Genomic DNA, 21,486 nt, shown 5'->3' on the forward strand with positions numbered 1-21,486 from the left:
TTCCTTCAATGTCATTGTTACCTTGACCTTTTGTATGCACTGTAAGATGTCAGGTCATCAGTGAAGTGAAATCGCCTGTAGTAAGGACTGTGTCCAAAACTTTCTCTTTAATACATTACAAAATTATATATTCTGGGTTTTGTTAGTTCCTGCCCTGCCCTACCTACCAGCAATGGTCTGATTATTCTAAGCTATGAGTAACTAAGTTTTCACATTTTAATGTTGCATAGAGGGGCATACCTGTTGACTCACAGCAAGGTCATTTTCACCTGAGTCTGTTCCTGCAACTTCTGCTTATTGTGGGAGACTAGGGATATGTTTTCATGATCACAAGCCATCACGTTAGCTCAGTTAAAAAAAAAAAAATTATCTATAAGTGACAATTCATATATACTTTCTTACTGTAGATGTACATATGCTTTCACTGCATGCATTCCATAACACTGCCTACAGACATAGTAGCATTTCACATTAGTCAATGGCAAACCTTGTTTCTTGTTGCATCTCAACATTAAAATATATTATTTTTTTTCATGGTCAATATATCATCCAAGATCTTGAGGCTGATTTTTCTCCATATGGTGTTATTTTTCTAAAGATAATGTATGTTCTAAAGGTTCATCATGTGTTTCTCCCCAAGGTAGCCTCCAAAGGTCTCCATCAGCTTATCCTAAATTTTCCAGGCTGAAGCTGGTTTTTATGATCTTAACATTAAAGTGACTTTGTTGTTGTTCGTTTGTTTTTCCCGGAGTGTTGTCACTGTAAAAATAGGCAGATTGCATCTAAAAATACTAATAATTATAGTCAACAGGTGGAAGAAAATGTTGCTATCCATTTTATCATTCTTGGAGAAGCAAACAAATAATTTCACAGCAGATTTGAGTGCAGACTTATGTTGTTGTGCTTTCCACAACAGCTTAAGCTATTATCTAGGTTTCTCTGATCTGGTTATAAGCTGAAGAGCCTCTTAGAACTTAGTTCACACTGCATCATTGTGGCAGCATCAGAATGAAATACAGCATTTTGCAGAGTTATCCTAACAGTCATGATTAATGCAGAGGACAATTACTAGGAATTTGGAATGCAAGGGAATGTACATATGGGCTGTAACTTGATGACAGGATTTTTTTTTTTAACTTTCTTTGAGATCTGTAACTCACTCTTACATTTCAAGCTGCCTTTGAGCATGTTAGTCCCACTCAACTACAGAATAAAAAACACAGGAGTTTCTAAACAGACACAGGGATGTGCCTACTCTTCCCTGCTGGAGGTCTGACTTTTGCCGTACTATATGAAGTTGGATAAGTGGGGGAAGTGGCACTGGCTGGTGGATATAGCTGTAGGTGCAGGTGTAAGAGAAGGATTTTACTCTCAGTTCTGTACCTGGCCTTTGGTAGATTATTGAGGAATTATTTCCCAGCTATGCCTCAGCTTCCTTTATTTGCAAAATGGAGAAAAACATGTTCTTAATGTGGTTATTCCCTGGTCATGAACTAGTAGTTTAAGTAGACTAGCAAGTTTTAACATCTCTATTAGACAAGTGTAGTGTATGAGCTATTGTTATTTAGAACGCTTGAAGTACTGAAAGTGCTACCCTTTGCCCCTCCCCGGTTCTCAATAAAATAAAAGGTATGAACTGTTTGCACTTAGCTTTGGAACTGGTGTTCTCTTACTCTGAAATGAGTTTTGCACAAATGTGTAAAGTGCCTCATTCTAACACCTGATTAAAATACATCCTGTATATCTTAATGGTTCTCCTCAGTTTCTCCTGCTTAAAGTGTCTTTCAAATTAAAGTACAGTCAGCATCATAAAATTACCTTATTTTCCTTCTAAGAACTTCACTTTTCCCATTTTATTTTTGCAGTTTTTCATTGTTTCTCTTTTTCTAAAGGAAAAACTACTATTGTCATTCTGTATGCGGATAAGTGAGTTATAAAGACATTTTTTTCCCAGATTCTCATGAGTAGCTTGATTTCTGGCACCCTGATTTCAATTATATGTTAAGTATTTTACGTATGTTACAGTTCCTAAAGGAGCAGTGTATTGTTTTTTTTAAAAGAAAAAAAATTTCCATGGCATATCTTTATGTTAATTGGTGGTAAAATCTTAATGAACATTGTACCCTGTCATTTGAGCAGTTGTTTAATTTTCATGTCTTTTAACAAAACACACTATAGAGTTATTGTGTTTTAACCCCAACCCGCAGCTAAGCACCACGCAGCCACTTGCTTACTCCTTTCCTCTCCCACCTCCCAGTGGGATGGGGAGGAGAATTGGGGGGGGGGGGGGGGGGGGGAAGTAGAACTCTTGGTTTGAGATAAAAACAGCTTAATAGGAAAGCAAGGGAAGAGAAATTAATAATATTAAAAGAATATACGAAATAAGTGATGCACAATACAATTGCTCACCACCTGCTGACCAATGCCTAGCCAGTTCACAAGCCATGGAGCCCATGGCCAGCTCCCCACAGTTTATACATTGAACATGACATCTTTTAAGCAGGGAAGAGCCTTTATGTCTTTCCATTCCCATTTTTTAAAATAGGAAATCCATGCAGCATGTTATATGCATCTGCAGATGTACATAAATAACTTCTTGGACTGGCAAGAAAAAAGAAAAGATTTTGTATTATAACAAATATGTACTTCAGGTGCATAAATCTATATTTAGGCCTGTGAGTAAGGTGTCTGAAAGGTAATTGCCAGGGCTGTTGTGAAGTCAGTTGTTGATGTAGATGACTAATGAACTCACTTTTGCTTTTTACAGTCAAGAGGTTTTATTTTTTTCTATGGACACATCATGTACATGAGACAAATACTTGGGGTGTCCTGACTCAGGTTGGAATTACAGAAAAAGTTGCCTCGCTAGCTGATTGCTTTGCTGCTTCTTTTTCCCCCCTCTGTAGGGTTTCTCCTCCCAAACCATTGTACTTCTGCCAATCTTAGTACTTTATCACAGGCATCCTGTCTTTGGCAGAAATGTGAAGTGGAAAGCGAAAGGCATGATTAGCATAAAACTGCTTCTGATTGGTGGATGGAGCATACTGCCAAAACTTTATGAATAGCTGAGATCACCCAAAGTATAGAACTCCTTCCTGGTACAATGTTTCTCAGTTCTCTTAGAATCATGACTTTTAACCTCAGCCCTCATTTTTGATATCCTCTTTCTTCCCCGTCTCGGTAATGGGTCTTTTCAGTTTCATAGGAATATAACAGTTCTCTGGGGTAGTGAAGGAATTAAATTAACAGTTTTCATCAATTGAGAGCTTTTCCTGTCTGCTGTAGAAACCTTCATCTGTGGTTTGATACAATGCCCTCATGACAAAGTTCAGGCTTATCCCAATTAAGCCATATAAATAATAATGAGGAAAAAACTGTGGCCTGAGTTTCTGCTTCACTGACTTCCATAATGCTACACTTTTTGGCCACAGATGGAGTATTCAATCTGCATCTGCCAGGACAAATGTGAACAAAAGCTTATGGTACTAAATTTGGGCTCTCTTAAGACTCCCTACAGACTGTACTGTGAGTTGTGTAGTACTTGAATGCAAATGATTTAAAAGTATCTTTCCTCAGACTCGTCTAGCATATTCTTTTGCTGACTGCTTAATCAGACTACACTACTAGTCCTCGCTTTTCAGATACAGAAATACAGATTCAGTTGCTTGATATTGGCCTCCAGTGTGGAAACTGGTGGTGCTATATATCTAAGATTATCAAATCTAGGTATTTGACTGTTTCATACAGGAATCTTTGTGCTGAAATAACATAGGGGAGTGGTTTATTCCACACTATTTATTACTTTGTTGAAATAAATAAGCTGTGGCTAACTGGTATTACATGCAGTAGGCATCTGATGTTATTTAGTGAATAAGTGTTTTGAGACTTAAGCTTTGTTTTCACATAAGTGATTGCAATTCTAGATACCCTCCAGCATGTGAAAGACAGCAAACACATTGTTGTGTATCATAAAGGCCGTTACTTTAAAGTGTGGCTGTACCATGATGGTAGACTGTTGAAACCCCGAGAAATTGAACAGCAGATGCAGAGAATTCTTGATGATGATTCAGAGCCTCAGGCTGGTGAAGAGAAGCTAGCAGCTCTTACTGCTGGAGATAGGTATGGTGGTTTTTATTTTTTTAAATTAATTTTAATATTTAGAAATAGTTGCATAACATACTAATTGAATACTGACTTTGGAATTTTAAAATAGCCTGCAGTCAGTTATTATACCTTGATCACTGATTTTTTTATTGCTAGCATGTAACAGCTCTTCAGTCACTTGTAACTACATGAAGTTAAAAGTCATTTTGCAATGGCAACCTTGTATACAGATTACCTATACATAGCTGGAGACGTTTGGTTTAATTGTGGTAATCATAAGACTGGTAATTGGAAGCTTTACAGTATTACACATATTGAACTATATGTTTTATATCAACTCTGGGGTTCACTGGCATTTTAAAGAATATCTTAAAAATTAAGACTGAGAATGTGAATTCAGTAACTGTTACTCCATATTCATGACTTGCACCTACAACATAAAGCAGTATGTACTCAGTTGGTTCTAGGTGCACGATCACTGAATTCAATTAAATTGTGACAAACTTAGGTCAATTTGTCTAGTTGTTTCTGGTCAAGGGAGAGAAAGAGCTGTGGATTTTAATAAATTTTCTTAGTAGGAGTCCTTCCTTCTTCTCACTTTCTACTTTAAAACAAACTGAAATATTTTTTTGTTGGGAAAACCATGTAAATTTATAAATAAACATGGTGCAACCATACAGAAATTACATTGCTCAGGACTTCTCTAACTTAGATCTGTTTCAGGCATTTACCATGGAACTTTATATTGACAATTGTCCAGACTCCTAGATTTAGGTGTTACAACAATGGCTATTAATATATCTGTTGATTGTTTTCATTATTTTTACTTTTTTCTTCTTCTACATAATAGATATTTTCTTTTGTTCCGTTATAAATGTGGATGATCTATGCTATACGTATTGCATGCCACAGAAAGGTTGATTTTCTGAGAATTAAGCTTTGTACCTGTGTGATATGTTGAATTTGTTCCTAGGATTACATTGTATATGTATTTTCAGAACTTTCACTGCTGATGTAGTTTAAATGTAGTAGCTGCTTCAAATTTGATGGAAGTAGGAGAAATGTCTCATAGTGATCTTAAGGGTGACAAAACATTGACAAATTCACATAATCTAGCTATAAATGAAATTCTTTTTGCAGAGTACCATGGGCTAAAGCTCGACAGGCTTTTTTTAGCCATGGAAAGAACAAACAGTCCCTAGATGCTGTTGAAAAAGCAGCATTTTTTGTGACATTGGATGACATTGAGCAAGGGTACAGGAAAGAAGATCCAGTGAGGTCACTGGATGCATACGCAAAATCCTTAATACATGGCAGATGTTATGACAGGTACTGTATTGACTCTGTGGAGAATGCCTTCTCTTTTTTTAGAATTTCACTAATTCATGTGGCTAATACATGTGAATGAATGACTTACAAGCTGATAAATTTCATAGAATCCCAGAATGGTTTGGGTTGGAAAGGACTTTCAAAGATCATCTAGTCTATACCCTCCTTGCTATGGGAAGGGACATATTTCACTATATAAGGTGGCTCAAAGCCCTGTCCAACCTGACTTTGAACACTTCCAATGATGGGGCATCCACAACTTCTCTAGGAAACCTGTTCCAGTGTCTCACCACCCTCATCGTAAAAAAAAAAAAAAAAAAAACCCACACAAAAACAAAAAAAACCCACAAACATTCCCTTATGACAAATCTAAATCTACCTTCTTTCACTTTTTAACTGTTGCCCATGGCAAAAAGTCTTTCTTATAAGCCACCTTTATATATTGGAAGGCTGAAAGAACGTGTCCCATAGCCTTCTCTTCTTCATACTGAACAACCCTAAGTCTCAGCTTTTCTTCATGGGAGAGGCGTTACAGCCCTCTGACCATTTTCATGACCCTCTCCTGGACCATGTCTGTCTTGTACTGGGAACCCTAAGACTGGATGCAATATTCCACATGGGGCCTCATAAGAGCAGAGTAGAGGGTGAGAATTGCCTCCCCTCAACCAGCTGGCCATGCTGCTGCTTATGCAGCCCAGGATATGATTTGATTTCTGGGCTGCAAGCACACATTGTCAGCTCAGGTCCAATTTTTTATTCACCGGTACCCCAAGTCCTTCCCTGCAGGGCTGCTAAATCCATTTATCCCACAGTCTATTGATAATGGGAATTGCCCTGACCCAGGTGCAGGACCTTGCACTTGCCTTTGTTGAACTTCATGAGGTTCAAATTTATGTCTATTTATTTAAATAAACTATTATTTGAAAAAAGAAGCCAAGAACTAGTGCATTTGAATGTGAATTTTTGAGAGACGAAGTTACAGTATAAAAATGCTCTTGAAATGCGCAAAAATATAAAGAAATGTTGATTTCTTTTGTAGGTGGTTTGATAAAACATTCACTCTTATAGTATTCAAAAATGGTAGAGTGGGTCTGAATGCAGAGCACTCGTGGGCAGATGCTCCTATTGTTGGACACCTGTGGGAGGTAGGTGTTTAGTACAAAACCTTAATGCAGAAGATAATGTGATATGGTCCTGAACATCAGCAGTTCCTTTCAATCCCTTGCAGTCACATTGCTGATGAGTGATTATGGGCCTGTGTCTACAAAAACTATAGAACTTAAAAAAAAAAAAAAAAAAAAACCCCAAACCAAAAACAAACCCCAAAAAACCCAAAACCCAAACAAAACCCAACAAACAAAACAACCTTGCTTAAAAAAAAGGTTGCACTCCTCTAAATTAAAGGTCTTTATTGAATTTTAATGAGCATAGATGTCTTCATAGAAAAGTGATACAGCTCACCATCTAACTTATTTATAATATTGTAAGTCAATAGATTGTTGCCTCTTTGATATGGTATTGTATTTTATGTATATACATGCTCCTGAAGCACTTAAATTTTCTTGTGCTATAAAAATCCCACACTTACTTTCAAAATTTAAAGGAAATGTACTGAGTTTAACTTCTCATCATTGTTTGATGAGCTTCAGATTGATAAGCTGTTTAAATTCTCTCTTGTATTTATTTGCAATGAATGGAATAAAAGCACTTTTTGTCAGGTTTATTCATCATGAGCTTAGTTTGTTACTTAAATTCCTATTTGATTTTTTTTCTTTTTGAAGCTTAAACATATAAACAGTTACATGACTCAATCACTCAAAACTATTTCATAAATGTTAGCTAGTACCGATTTCATTATGTATTTGTTCAGACAGGTCTTAGGTCTGACTAGTGCTGCAAGTAATTGCCTAATTTTATTATATGAGCATTTCCATGTATGTAAGACCAAAAAATCCTCATGCATCCTCTAACCGAGGAAGAAAGAAGGCCAAACTGATTGGAGATTGACTTGACAGTGCAGTTTAGAATAGCTCAATGGAAACGAGTTACTTTGTTTTCTTTTAATGAATGTTATATGCTTTAGTTCATATCGCTGTACTTACTATTAGCTGGTTCATTTTCTGCTAAGAATTAAGATGAGTAAAATAAACTAAGTAGTATCTCACTTCCTAAAAAAGTTATCTGTTGTTAGCTCTTTATAGATTCTCTATTTTTAGAATAGAATGGATTATGCTTTATTTCTGGCATGTTCTGACCACTAAGTGAGAAAATTAAATTAAATGAGATTAGAAATTTCTGTGTAGAACATGCAATAGATTTTTGTCAAGCTTTTTCTTTCCATATTGAGCAAACTCAAATCTATTGATAATTCTGTTTGGTTTTTTTTAAATTTTTTTTTTTTTACATTGAAGAAGTTGTTTGAAATCTTGTGTAGTCAGACCATTTTTTTTTTGTTCAAATTGTATTGTTCATCTTGGAAACATTCTACCTCCCCACCCAAAAGCTCTAATGCATGTATAAAATAAACTGCAATTTTGAGTGGAATGCAAATCTTAAATTATTAAATTCTTGCAGGAATATTCACTTACTCTGAAATAAACTGTTTCTTGCTGAACAAGTTTTGACAGAAACCAAGCTTGCAGAAATTCTATAGAATCTAAATTGAACAAAAGTTGTGAAATCCAAGGCTCTAAGACTGACTTTTTTTACTACTAGGAAGTTTGAGGTGGGTTTTTAATTGAAACATTTTGATTAATTCTGTAGCATTTAACAAAATGCACCAGTGTAATTGAATAGGTGTTTGTGCATATCTGGCATTTTTCCCATTCAGAACACAAGTAAAAATGCCTTAAAACAAGAGGTAAACCAGGTGGCTTCACTTGCAGCTGTTTTCGGTATTTGGGAATGGATTGTACATTGTATTTCACTATGTACCGAAAATGGATTATGTTGATTTCACAATGAAATCCTAATTTATGCTAATTACAGCAGTATGTAATGTGTTGCAATTCTGAAGAAGTACATTCTTTGCAGAATGCAATGGCAACTGAGTATCTCGAACTGGGCTATTCAGAAGATGGGCATTGCAAAGGAGATACCAATCACACTATTCCTATTCCTACCAAACTACAGTGGGAAATTCCAGAAGAAGTAAGTACAGAACAGCTAGTGTTTTGAGGAAGGAGTTCCTCTTTTATAGGGTTATCAGTAATTACTTAAATGATTTGACTGGTCAGGAAATCAGCTTCAAATTCCTTTGAGTCCCGTAAGATGTGTATTTCACATGTGGACATTACTCAGTTTACTTAAAAAGATATCAGGGGTTTTTAACATCACTCTCTAAAAATTCTGGCCAAGGAAATGTCAGCTTTTTACTAGAAACTTTCTTGGTGGCAACATGTTAAAAATAAGTGGCCACCTATTTGAAATAGTTAACTGGATTAAAATGAAGTTTAAGTTGCTGAGGTTTTATTACTATTGTTACAACAAATGCTCTTGTGTAATAGTTCCTTGAGATTGGCTGTGTTCAAAATTCTGTATACGTCTAAAGGTTTGGTTGTTGTCTTTTCTTTAACTCAGGAAAAAAAAAAAAACTGCCATCACCTATTGTATTTTAATTTTGAATAAAAATGTAATGGTTGGTGATATGTTTAATTAAGTATGTATGGCAGATTAGAAGCCACACAGCCATGGCCATTCTATCTCTGTGGGTCATCTTTTATGTTCTAGTGATCTGAACAGTCTCAATACTGGTGTTTTTTTAAAGAGTAATTTTTGGACTCCAGATGTGTATTTGCTTTTTTTATTAGCTTTTTAAATTTTAACTTTTTGGCAAAGGTAGCATCTCCTCTTTTTCCCTTCCTGGCATGCATAAAGGCAGCATTTATTTATCAGTTAAATATATTTGCACTTTTTCAACATCAAACACATTGACCATTGAACACGTGCACATGCATATGTGTGCATATGCATATTTATTTTATTTATTTATTTCTTAATTTACTTTAGTGTCAAGAAGTGATTGAGAGGTCTCTGAGCACTGCCGTAGCTCTGGCAGATGATGTGGACTTCCATTCATTTTTCTTTGATGCTTTTGGGAAGGGACTAATAAAGAAAGCAAAAACCAGCCCTGATGCCTTCGTGCAACTTGCCCTGCAGCTTGCTCACTATCGGGTAAGAAGAATAGACTGTTTCTGGCTTATAGAATCTCATTAAATTGGTTATAGCATGCTTGTTATTAAAACATGTGACTGTGTAAAGTACTTTAGAGTAATCTTGCACTGTGTGTGCAACGTTATTAAAGACATTAAATGGAAATTGGTACAAACCCTAAACAGATTAATAGCTGGAAATTAATTGTCCAAATGTTGGCATATTGACACTTGTGCAAATTTTTCTCTTCTGCTTAGTTGGTCTATCCCTAGGCATTTTGGACTTGAAAAAAGTAGATATGAAACCTCTAGTAGCTGTGTTTATAAGCTAAAAAATGTTATAATCTAAACAATGTAACATTTATCTTCTAGTGTGGAGTCACCCTTAATTCAGTAGTTGTGGACACTCCTTAAGAGGATTAATGGAAATTCCTTCCTATATTTTCTTTTGTTAGTTCACCTTCTTTATAACGTGCTTTCAGAAAACACCGGTGTAGCAGCATGCATGTTTTTCATTTTGCTTTCTAGTTGTCACTGTTAAGGTAATGTTTTGTCCTTTTTTTTTTTCTTTTTTTTAATGTAATTTCAACTGGTTTTTCAAAGCATCTGGGTTTTCTGGCTGCTATCAGCACTTACAGTCTTTCTTACCATTGGGCAGTATAGCTACATGGCAAATAGTTTGATTACGCATACACCTCTCTTACCCATCCTCTTAATCTAAAACTGAACAAATTTTCACAATCTGTTCTGATGTATATTTTAGACAGGTAGAGTTGCTAACATGTGTTAGATAAACTTTTATCATTTAGCAACTTTTAATCTGTAGATTGTCTACATCTACAGGAAATACAGAAGCCATACTTCCTGGATTTTTAAACTGTTTTCAGTTCTCACATTCTTGAAAATCCCCACACTGGCATACATCTCCATGCTATTAAACTTTTAACTGAAAATACTTTTAAGGATTTTACAGTTTTCTCAATTTCTTACCACAGCTGTGTTAATTAGGAAACCACTGAACTTTCAAATAGGTTTTTGATAGCCTTTAAATCAGCTTTTCTATAAACTGAAGATGACCGAATATAAAACACAGAGGGTTGTCCTTGCTAGTTTGGTTGTTCTATTAGCATTTATGAAATTGTGCTACTAATCTTACTTGTGCCTTTATTATCTTTGGGTAAGACTGCTAATGGTGGGCTACTAAAAACTTAAAGTTGAATCACTCCACAAATTAAACTCATATCCTGTGTGCTTACCTTGAACTGTTGATTATGAAAGAGGAGCTAAGTCTGGCTAAACCTTTAAGTTCTTATTTTTCCCTTTTCAAGGACATGGGAAAATTTTCTTTAACGTATGAAGCCTCTATGACACGCTTGTTCAGAGAAGGCAGGACTGAAACTGTTCGTTCGTGTACTGTTGAATCATGTAATTTTGTTCGAATCATGGAAGACCCAACTGAAAGTGTAAGTTCACAGTGTTGTTGCCTTATACAATCCCTGAGGAACATGAATTATCGCTAGGTGTCTGTAAGAGTTCCCAAATAGTTTTTAAACACTTAGAGTGATGCCTTTGTTTTTTAGGAAGGAAGTGCAGCATAGGGTAATTGTCCACATTTTCTGTCAATATGGCAGAAATTCAAGGCTATACCAAAAGAGAATGTCAGTAACTTAGTCAAATATGCCAATTGTTACAGTTCCTGAACTCCAGAAAACTGAGATGACTTGTGAAATTTTTGTGACTTGTAAAACTCAAACATAGATTTGTACAACAGGTAATCTCATACCAGTTGGGCTTTCCTTTCTGACAGGAAAGCAAGTATTACTCACAGGAAATAAGTAGTTGCTCTTATAATGTTGATTTCAGTGGGCTTTTTAATCTTTCTTGTGATGTTCTGATTAGCAGACAAAGCAAGCATGGTCTAGGGGAAAACTTCTTGGTTTGGAAAATTTGGACAATATTGGCTAAAATGTTTGCTGTCAAAATGCAATGGTGGAGGATGATCGTCGAGGGCTTTTTTTTTTGTTCTTTAATCCACTGCTAGTCACAATTTTCATGGATACAGTTGATGAAATAAATCATTATATTTGCAGGTTTTGCTAAGCTGAAGGGGATTTCCAGTTCTTCAGAGTCAATAAAAACTTGACCTGAAAAAGAGGATTTTATTACATAGGAATGTACTCAAGGTACATCTAGGCCTGAGTAACAGCTGCATGGGTAGAAGTTCTAATGAAAAAGATCTAGGACTATAATAACAGTAACTGAACACTGACATAACACATTGCCATTAGGAGAAACTGAGCCCTCACTTTAGTTAATCTTGCCCTTTATTTTTAGTAGTCTTTTGTTTCTGCACGTTTTTTCTAGTACAGCTTTAACTGGGGTGGTGTGTCCAGTTTTGGACACCACACCTGAGGTATGGATGAATTGGAGAAGAGTCTAAAGGAGAGCAAGAAGGATGGTTAGAAACCTCTGAAGAGGATCTATGAGGAGAGTTTGTACTGAATTATTCTTGCCTAGTCTAAAGAAGAGAGAACACTGTGGAAGAGGTAGGGAGCCAGGTTGTGCTCAAGAGGATAAAAAGTCTGATGCAGAGATGATGGCAACATCTGTTCTCTGTCCAAAGAAGTAATGGTGTTGAATTTCAGAAACACATTAGGGAAGCATTTTCTGCTAGTAAGGATAAGGAGTAAGGAGGGAAATGGTGAGAAGCTTGAAAATAATTACTTGGGGAGGTTGTTTTTTCACTTTGAAAATCTTTAAAAGTTACATAATGGTCCTTCAGGAAAGAGTTTTCATTGATCAGATCTTAGGGCAGAGAAGTCTAAGTAGGTAAATGGTTCAGGTTCTTTCTATCCCCATGATTCTCTGAATAAATGTTACTGCAAGAAAATAGATGCACAGAGAGAAAAACTTTTTTCTTCTTCCTTTTCCTGGAAGTTCTGTGTAGGTAAAATCCCCCTGTATTTCTCAATGTGCTGTGCTGGGAGCTGTGATCAAACCAGTGCAAGTCTGGAAATCCAATCATGTCAACATGTCATACATAACTGTATGGCACAGCTAGTGTACAACTACTTTGTGTATAGAAAGTAATTTTGATGTAGTTGTTAATTCTGATGTTAACTGCAGAGATGTAATAGTCCTAATATCTGCATTTTTGTCAAAGGAATAAGGTAGCCCATACATGGCAAGATCATATATAGCACATGTCATTCTGCACACTTTTGGTTTTTTTTAGTGGTTACAACAAACATGATTCTTTTTCAGTTTTGTTGATTCATTACTGCCCTTCATCTGGAATGATCAGCTGCAGAGCAGAGGAACCATGCCTTCATAATGCAATTTTTAGTTTTTATGTGTCATGAAGATTATATTATATACATTTATATATTATTTTAAAAATACTTGTCTGCCTTTACTGCTTGCTTCTGCTTTTCTCTGGGTTTTTCTTTAGAATTTTTCCTGAGCACTTGTATTTTCCATGGACTATCCACAAATCTTTACTCCTGAATGCCAATGGTAGGCATGCTTAGCATAACTACAAATGATTTATTAGTTTCTCCTGCTGGAGGCAAATAGGCTGCTCACTGTGTCTCAAATAAGTGGTGTAAAATGCCCTGATGCTGGAGATAAGAAGTGACAGGTTGCCATATATTGTGTGTTGTATTCCACATTATAAAAATCTTAACAGATTGGCTATCTAAGTGTTTTGAACTGACACTTTCTTTCAGCCCTTGCAACATCCATCCAATGTTCATAGAATCACAGAATATCTCAGGTTGGAAGGGACCCATAAGAATCATTGAGTCCAACTCCCTGCCCCTCACAGGACTGCCTAAAACTAAACCATATGACTAAGAGCATCATCCAGATGCTCCTTGAACTCAGACAAGCTTAGCACCCTGACCATTTCCCTGGGGAGCCTGTTCCAATGACTGACCACTCTCTCAGTGAAGAACCTTTTCCTATTGTCCAATCTGAACTTCCCTCGATGCAGCTTCATTGCATTTCCTTGTGTCCTATTGCTGGTCACCTGAGAGAGGAGATCAGCACCTCCCCCTCGGCTGCTCCTCTTGAGGAAGCTGTAGACTGCAATGATGTCACCCCTCGGCCTTCTCTAAGCTGAACAAACCAAGTAACTTCAGCTGCTCCTCATAAGTCTTGCCCTCTGCTCTCCAGGCTCACGTCCACCAGCTTTCATGTATAACCAGGATTACCCCATTCCAGGCGCAGGATCTGGCACTTGCTCCTGTTAAATTTCATGGGGTTAGTGATTGCCCAGCTCCCTAGTCTATCCAGATCTCTCCATAAGGCCTCTAACCTTGGAGGAGTCCACAGCTCCTCCTAACTTAGTACCATCAGCAAACTTACTTAATGTACATTTGATTCCTGTGTCCAGATCCTTTATAAAAACATTAGAGAGCACTGGCCCTAAAATTGAGCCTTGGGGAGCCCCACTGGTGACTGGCTGCCAGCCTGATGTAACCCCATTTATTATAACTCTTTGAGGCCAAGCCATCAGCCAATTGCTCACCCCCTTTGTTGTGGACTTATCCAGCTGTATGCTGGACGTTTTGTCCAGAAGAACGCTGTGAGAGACTGTTATCCAAATCTTCACTAAAATCCAAAAAACCTTGCATCTACTGGCTTCCTTGGCCTGTGTATGGGTGACCTTGTCGTAAAAGGAAACTAAGTTAAACAGGACTTTCACCTTGGGAACCCAAGTTGGCTCTGAGCAATGACTACATTGTCTCTCACTTGTTTTTCAATAACTCCCAGAATGACCATCTCTATATGACTTTACCAGGCACTCATTGAGACTGACAGGCCTGTAGTTACCAGGATCTTCCTTTTTACCCTTCCTGAAAATTGGGAACAGCATTTGCCAGCTTGCAGTTGACTGGGACCTCTCTGGATTCCCAAGACCACTGAAAAATGATGGAGAGAGGTCCCGCGACAACATTGGCCATCTCTTAGAGCACCCTGGGATGAATCCCACCAGGCCTCATAGACTTATGTGCCTCCAGCTGGAGCAGCAAGTCTCAAACAAGTTCAGAGTTTATCATCCCCTCAGTCACAGCCTTCCAACACAGGGCTCCGGGGGTCTCAGGGCCCATTATCGGTGTTAAAGACAAAGATGAAGAAGGCATTAAACCTCTCTGCTTTGTCTATTATCTATTTGTGAGGTGACCGACCTCAAGTAAGGGAGCAATGTTATCATCTCTGATATCATTGCCTCCTTTTGCTGTTAACATATTTTAAAGAGCCCTTTTTGTTGTCCTTCAAAGTACTAGCCAGCTTGAACTCTAATCAAGCTTTGGCTGCACAAATTTTCTCACTGCATTGGTGAACAGCATCTCTGTAGTCCTCCCATGTTGCCTCTCTGCTTCCGATATCCATACCTTGTCCTTTTCCACCTAAGTTCTAAAAAAAGATCCCTGCTCAGCCAAGCAGGCCTTCTGCCTGCTTGCTTGACTTCAGACGCTTTGGAATTACCTGTTCCTGAGTACTTAAGAGAAGGCTTTTAAAAAATTACTAGCATTCATGGACCCCAGTACATTGTGTTGTCTGTTTACCCTCTAAAATGGCTGTTGCAGTTCCAGTGTTTCTTAAATCATTTTGAGATTTGCTTTTCTATAACTTTTTAAGACCAGTATTTCTGGAAATTAAATATACAATAATGTAGTAAACCTGAGTTGTAATCATGTTTGATTCTGGGGTTAGAGCACACTTAAAATACAGATTTGTTTTCATTACGCACAGTTTATAGCAAGTAATAGTTGACACTTGCTAATACCTGAACTTGAATACACAAAGTTGAAAAGCCAGAGGCTAGTAGTATTTAGTGTCAGTTGCATGCATTGTCTTGTACTTGACCCTTAAGTTCTCTAGGCTTGAGAACTAAGTTCTAACTTAGTTTCTGCACATAGATCCTCAACCCAGTTCACTTAACTGATTTTTCTTCATCTCTTTTTCATTGTTAGAATGAAAATAAGCTTAAGTTCTTTCGGCTTGCTGCTACCAAACATCAGCACTTATATCGTCTCGCCATGACTGGTGCTGGCATTGATCGCCATCTGTTCTGCCTTTATGTTGTGTCCAAGTACCTTGCTGTAGATTCTCCTTTCCTTAAGGAAGTAAGTCACTTTTACTGATAACTTAATTATAGTTTACTTAGTGTTTTGTGGTATCTACTTACATAGTTGTAGAACTCTGGTTTTCCTAAGAAAAAAGGTAAGAGTTTAGCTAGCATTCATTAACATCTGCTGGTAGGTTACAAGTTTCATTTTTCTCTCTATATACACTTTATTAATAGACCTATAGTAATGCTTTCTGTGAGCTTTGTAGTGTAATACATGTTATTAAGGATTGCAAGAAAGACATAGTCAGTATTACAAAAAAAATATTGGTTGCTTGTGGTTTTTACGTATTTTCAAGGCAGCACAACAGAGGCTGTGTGTTTTCTCTCAAGAATGTTCTTTTGGAACTGTGACAAAATCACTTTCTTTTAAGTTACTGTGAGTTAAGGGAGCTGTATATTGCTTTTTTTTTTTAAATGCACAAAGTTCATGTCAATGTTTATTACTGTGACAAATGCTTTATTACTTAAAGCAGATTTTAAGGTTGGGTTTTATAAATGTAATTATATTGCACTTGTTCATGTTTTCTGATTAATAAAAAATGTGTTCCAGCTTGACTCCAAATTAAGCTACTCACATTTGTCTGCTTGCCCTCCTAAATGTGAGTAGTGGCTAAGGCAAGAATAAAACAACTTTCTACAGCTTCTTAAGACTTTCAAGATACATGTGTATTGTTAGAGATTTTACAAGCTTCTAATGTGATGTAGTATCTTACTGAGATTTGAATATGGCCATTAATGATCTTGTTAACAAGACCTGTTATGCAGAATTTACCAGGCTATAGACCAGATTAATCTGTTTTGAAATAGCATTTCAGTTGAAGGAACTTTTATTCTCTTTGAGGAATTGACATCATGACCTCATATGTTAATAGTCTGCATATCAGGGCAAGTTTAGCTGTTTCTTTTAACCTTTTTAATTGTTCATTCTATTGAAATGGGAACTGGAGTTATCGTTAATATTGCTTTATTCGGTGCTTGCTAACTTACCTTGACTAGTTTTTGAGGAAGTTGCATGTTCTTAAACAGTGTGTTATACTTGTTTGCATCTCTTTCATATCTAAAAAAGGTTTTGTCAGAGCCTTGGAGGCTGTCAACAAGTCAGACACCACAGCAACACATTGATCTAAAGAAGAACCCTGAGATGTTATCCTGTGGTGGTGGATTTGGACCGGTATGTTTGCTAAATACAAGTGCCCCTTTAAAAACAGATTTATTTTGAATATGCCAATGTAAAAATTTTGGATCTGTAATACCTTAATGTTGCACATCATAGATGCAACACATGCTTTTAAATGTGTTTTTAATGTTTTCCCATGATGTGGATGTGCTCAGGAAAATCTTCATCACCTTTTTCTCATATCGCACTACAAGAACGGATTATTCTTAAGGAAATACTCAGTTCTCAAATGTGATACAGGGCTTCATGGCAGAGAGGTCTGATAAAGTGTGGACTTCTATCACATTATGTATGCCCAGAGCTTCTGTACATCAGGCTATTATTACCGTGACAAATGCCTTATTACTTAAACTAGATTTTAAGGTTAGGATTTGTAAAAGTAATTATACTTGACTTGTTCTTTATATTTCCTGATTAATTAAAAATGCATTCATGCTTTCCTCCAAATTAAGCTACTCAAACTGTTCTGCTTGCCCTTCTAAGTGTTAATATAATGGCTAAGTCAAGAATAAAACCATATTCTACAGCTTCTGTAGACTTTCAAGAAACTAGTGGATTGTTAGAGATTTTACAAGCTTCTGACTTGCTGTAGCATTTTACCAGAATTTGAACATGGCCATTGATGATGATATTGTTGTTAAGGAGATCTGTTAAGTAGACTTTATGGGGCTATAGAGTAGATTAATCTGTTTTCAAAAAGTATTTCTATTGAAAGAACAATGAGAGGGATCACAGAACTTCTCTTTGCCACATAGAAATTAGGATGAAAAGTACAGTGTATTTTGGTTGTTTTGTCAAGCTAGAAGTTGGGGGTTTGTGTTGTGTTGTTTTGTTTTTTTTTTTAATTTATTTATTCATATTTCTGATACAGCTTTCAGGAGTTCTTGAAGTTGGAATAAGTTTAAATTGTAGTATCAAGAAAGCATAGCTATTGCAATGCTGCTCATTCATGAGAAACTGGCTTGCTCCAGCAGATTATAAAGTCAGTAGTTAGAATTCCCAGAAAGGTGAGGTCTGGCAATAAAATAGGTTTTTGGCTGCAAGAATTTCTAGCACTAACTTCCTTTTTTTTTTTTTGCTAATGCTACATTAACTCCCTTCTTACTATTTTTTCATTCCTTTAATTTTGTTCCTTCAGTTGTCTGCCTTTCCAAATAACCCTGCTTACATTTCCCCTCATCATTTCTTGTATACTTAAAAAAAATGTGCTTTAGTTTGCTGAAGTAGCCTGGAGATTCAGTACATGAGACTGTCCAGGTGTGTGTGTTGTTTGTTGGTTTAGTTGTGGTTTTTTACGCATTCTGTAGAATATAACCCTGTAGCACTAATGGAGGGAAGACTACCAGGCTGCTTAGCAGCAGTGGCAGCAAAGAGCTTTGAAGGCTGTAATCCTTTGAGTTAGGAAAGAGAGGAAGGAGGGTGGCAGCAGGATAGTCCGTGTTTACTAGGCATACTTTATAACATCAGGCTGAAACTTGGGACAGTTAATGCTGCTAATGTTAAAATCGGACCAGAGCTCTGCTCATCATATGGGTGTTCAGCATCATATCTTTGCTGTACAGTCAGATGACTTTCCTTTGGGCAAGCTTTCATCCTGGGCCGCATCAAAGGAAGCGTGGCCAGCAGGTCAAGGGAGGTGACTCTGCCTCTCTACTCCGCTCTGGTGAGACCCCACCTGGAGTACTGCATCCAGCTCTGGAGCCCTCAGCACAGGAAAGACATGGACCTGTTGGATTGGGTCCAGAGGATGGCCATGAAAATGATGGTGTTCCATCCATGAAAAGGGATGGAACACCTCTCCTATGAAGAAAGGCTGAGAGAGTTTGGGTTGTTCAGCCTGGAGAAGAGAAGGCTTCAGGGAGACCTTATCGCAGCCTGCCCATACTTGAAGGGGGCTTATAAGAAAGGGCCTTTTGTGATAGGAAAAGGAGTAATGGTTTTAGACTAAAAGAGGGTAGATTCAGACTAGATATAAGGAAGAAATTTTTCACAATGAGGGAGGTGAAACACTGGCACAGTGCCCAGAGACGTGGTAGATACCCATCCCTGGAAATGTTCCAGGTCAGGTTGAACAGGGCTCTGAGCAACGTGATCTAGTTGAAGATGTGCCTGCTCATTGCAGGGAGGTTGGACTAGATGACCTTTGAAGGTCCCTTCCAACCCAAACTACTCTATGAATACAAGGCTTGTATACTCGTGTATTTATATACTGTATTTGTTTACATCTGCAGAGTGATCCCATGAAACAGGATGTTTAGATGTACAACTGAACTATTTTTATTCCTTTCTACTTAAGCAGTGAATCTGCTTAGGGCCAGAACTTGATAGGAGGAGGTCTTCGAACAAGTATTCTATTTCAAAATACTAAAGCTCGGAAATACTACAGACATATATTCAGCAAAATTTCATTCCATGTGCTTCAGATGAAGCTAGAACTTAAGCTTGAACTTAAGTAGTATCAGTCTTCAGAAATGATGCATTAAATGTGGAAGATCAATTTTTGCTTGAGGAGAAATCACAACTGATTTTAAAAACTGCACAGTAAGAATTGTGTAACTATGTATAAGATAATTTAGGAATGGAAGGAAAAAAAGTAGTTTAGAACTTGTTTTTTCTCTTCTTTCTTCACCTAGGTCGCTGATGATGGTTATGGTGTTTCTTATATTATCTTGGATGAAAATTCCATCCATTTTCATGTCTCCAGCAAAATATCTTGTTCTGAGACGGTAAGGGTTAGTCCTTTCCTATGGTTTAATAAATCTGTTCTGATACCTGCTTATAAAACTGTTCTATTTGTTGTCTAAAAAATTTAGTAGGACTTGCAACACACAGTTATAATGAGTTTTTTCTTTCTCAACATACGCCGTTTTGCTGGTTTTTTTGTCTCTTCTATAAATTTAATAGCTTTATGGACAAAGAAAACTGTATTCTATTTCACTTATGATTTCAAGCATAAAGAAAGCATATGGCCCAAGGTCATCTTTATGTGAGTTCCAGGGAATTACACATGTGTAAAATTACTCATATCTGTCCCATAAACAGTAAGATGGGTGTTTCCTGTTTTTTGTTATTACAGTTTTGCTTTGACTTGTCTCTGGCTGCACTTGTAAAGACAGAGTAAAATGTATGCTCCCTATTCTGTAGACCTTCTTGGTTTAAATAATACTGAAAGAAGTTGGCTCAGAAGTTGTAATGTATGCTTGAGAAACATAATCAAAAATTTATTAGAATAACACCCGTTATTAGAATGTCAGTAGATGTCATCTATTCATTATCCTACTGTTGCAGAGGCCTGCTTTGAGTGAGCTTCAATTCACCCTTTCCCTTCAGATTTTTATGACTTTAATAAACATGCAGAATTTGTTTAGGATTACATAGCTGAACTAGTTTTCCTATTTTGATCTTAACTTGTCCCAGAGATCTTGATGCCTTTGGTTAATCATTAAAGATTAGGAAATACAACTTTGTTTTTTCATAGTTCAAATCTTCAGATGCCTGTTAGCTTGTACTTTAAATTTCCCTGTATTTTTTCTTATTAGTCAATTCAAAGGTCCATACAGCAAAGGCAGCCTTTCATGTGTGTGACCTTGATATCAGTAGGGTCTTTGTAGTAGGTCCTGTAATGTAGCTAATAATTTGTATTTATATACTTGATTTCTTCCTTGCACCATTCACCTGACACTTAGAATAAATAAAAGTAGTTCATAGTTTGTTTACATTTAGATAGTTGTGATTTTCAGTATTTTATGTAATTTTTCAATGGCAAAAGATTCATGATTCTGATAGGAACTCAAATACAAAATGTTTTTCTACTCTTTCAGTACTCCTAGATCATTAGTCATACACTTTCTGAATATTCTGTTGTGTTCTGTAAATCAGCTTTTGCAATATCTTGTATAAAAAAACAATACCAAACCCCACTTATTTTAAACTAACAGAAAGCTATAGATGCATATGATTTCAGGAGGAGATGATTTCCATTCTGTCTGTAGGAAAGTAAATGCATAATGAAGAACTCATTAGTCAGTAATAACATAAACCTGGATTAATTTGTATAGCATTAAAATTTCTGTGGTTTAAGTTCCCCATTTTATGGTAAAATACATGCCCTAATTCCGTAAGCTCCAAAATTACAAAATATTAAAAGGTTTCTTCTTTTGCCTAAAAGATAACTGTTGATTGAAAGTACAAGTCTTTGTGTTTTTTTTTGTTTGTTTTTTAAGGATTCTCATCGTTTTGGAAAAAACATCCAAAAAGCAATGGTTGACATCATGGGTTTATTTAACCTTACTAAAAACTGTACCAAGTGATTTGCCTTATTGGCACTAAGCCATCTCCTGTTGTTGGGATGAGAACTCTTCTGAACAGTGAATGAGGGCAAGGTTTGTCAAGCAATCGGTGGCAAAGAAACTGAGTCAACATCATCTTGATCATCTATGAAAACCTTAGCAGTGTATCAAATATTTCATTATTGTTTTTCAGTAGTTTGGAAGAGTTTGTTTCCACAAAGGATGACTTTTGAAATCTTGTATGTTTCTAGGGATGAAGTATAGTATCATTGCATGAAGTCGTGTATATTCTAACTC

The 21,486-nt window shown here is 36.7% G+C and overlaps 1 protein-coding gene across 1 annotated transcript in view; it reads left to right on the plus strand.

Annotated features, from left to right (window-relative positions):
- The window catches only part of CPT1A (carnitine palmitoyltransferase 1A), a gene marked incomplete at its 5' end in the record, with an annotated part of 30,619 nt that extends 9,352 nt beyond the window's left edge, over positions 1-21,267 (plus strand). Inside the window, 10 exons of the mRNA XM_082000556.1 lie at positions 3,924-4,119; positions 5,245-5,433; positions 6,473-6,578; positions 8,467-8,583; positions 9,442-9,606; positions 10,913-11,047; positions 15,566-15,718; positions 16,790-16,894; positions 19,534-19,626; positions 21,124-21,267. Of these exons, the coding sequence (XP_081856682.1) occupies positions 3,924-4,119; positions 5,245-5,433; positions 6,473-6,578; positions 8,467-8,583; positions 9,442-9,606; positions 10,913-11,047; positions 15,566-15,718; positions 16,790-16,894; positions 19,534-19,626; positions 21,124-21,210 (1,346 nt within the window). The 3' untranslated portion in view covers positions 21,211-21,267. The remainder of the gene's footprint in view (positions 1-3,923; positions 4,120-5,244; positions 5,434-6,472; positions 6,579-8,466; positions 8,584-9,441; positions 9,607-10,912; positions 11,048-15,565; positions 15,719-16,789; positions 16,895-19,533; positions 19,627-21,123) is intronic.
- Between the last annotated feature and the right edge of the window lie 219 nt (positions 21,268-21,486).

This window comes from Phaethon aethereus (assembly GCF_964289735.1).
Source record: "Phaethon aethereus genome assembly, chromosome: 5".
Taxonomy (NCBI): Eukaryota; Metazoa; Chordata; class Aves; order Phaethontiformes; family Phaethontidae; genus Phaethon; species Phaethon aethereus.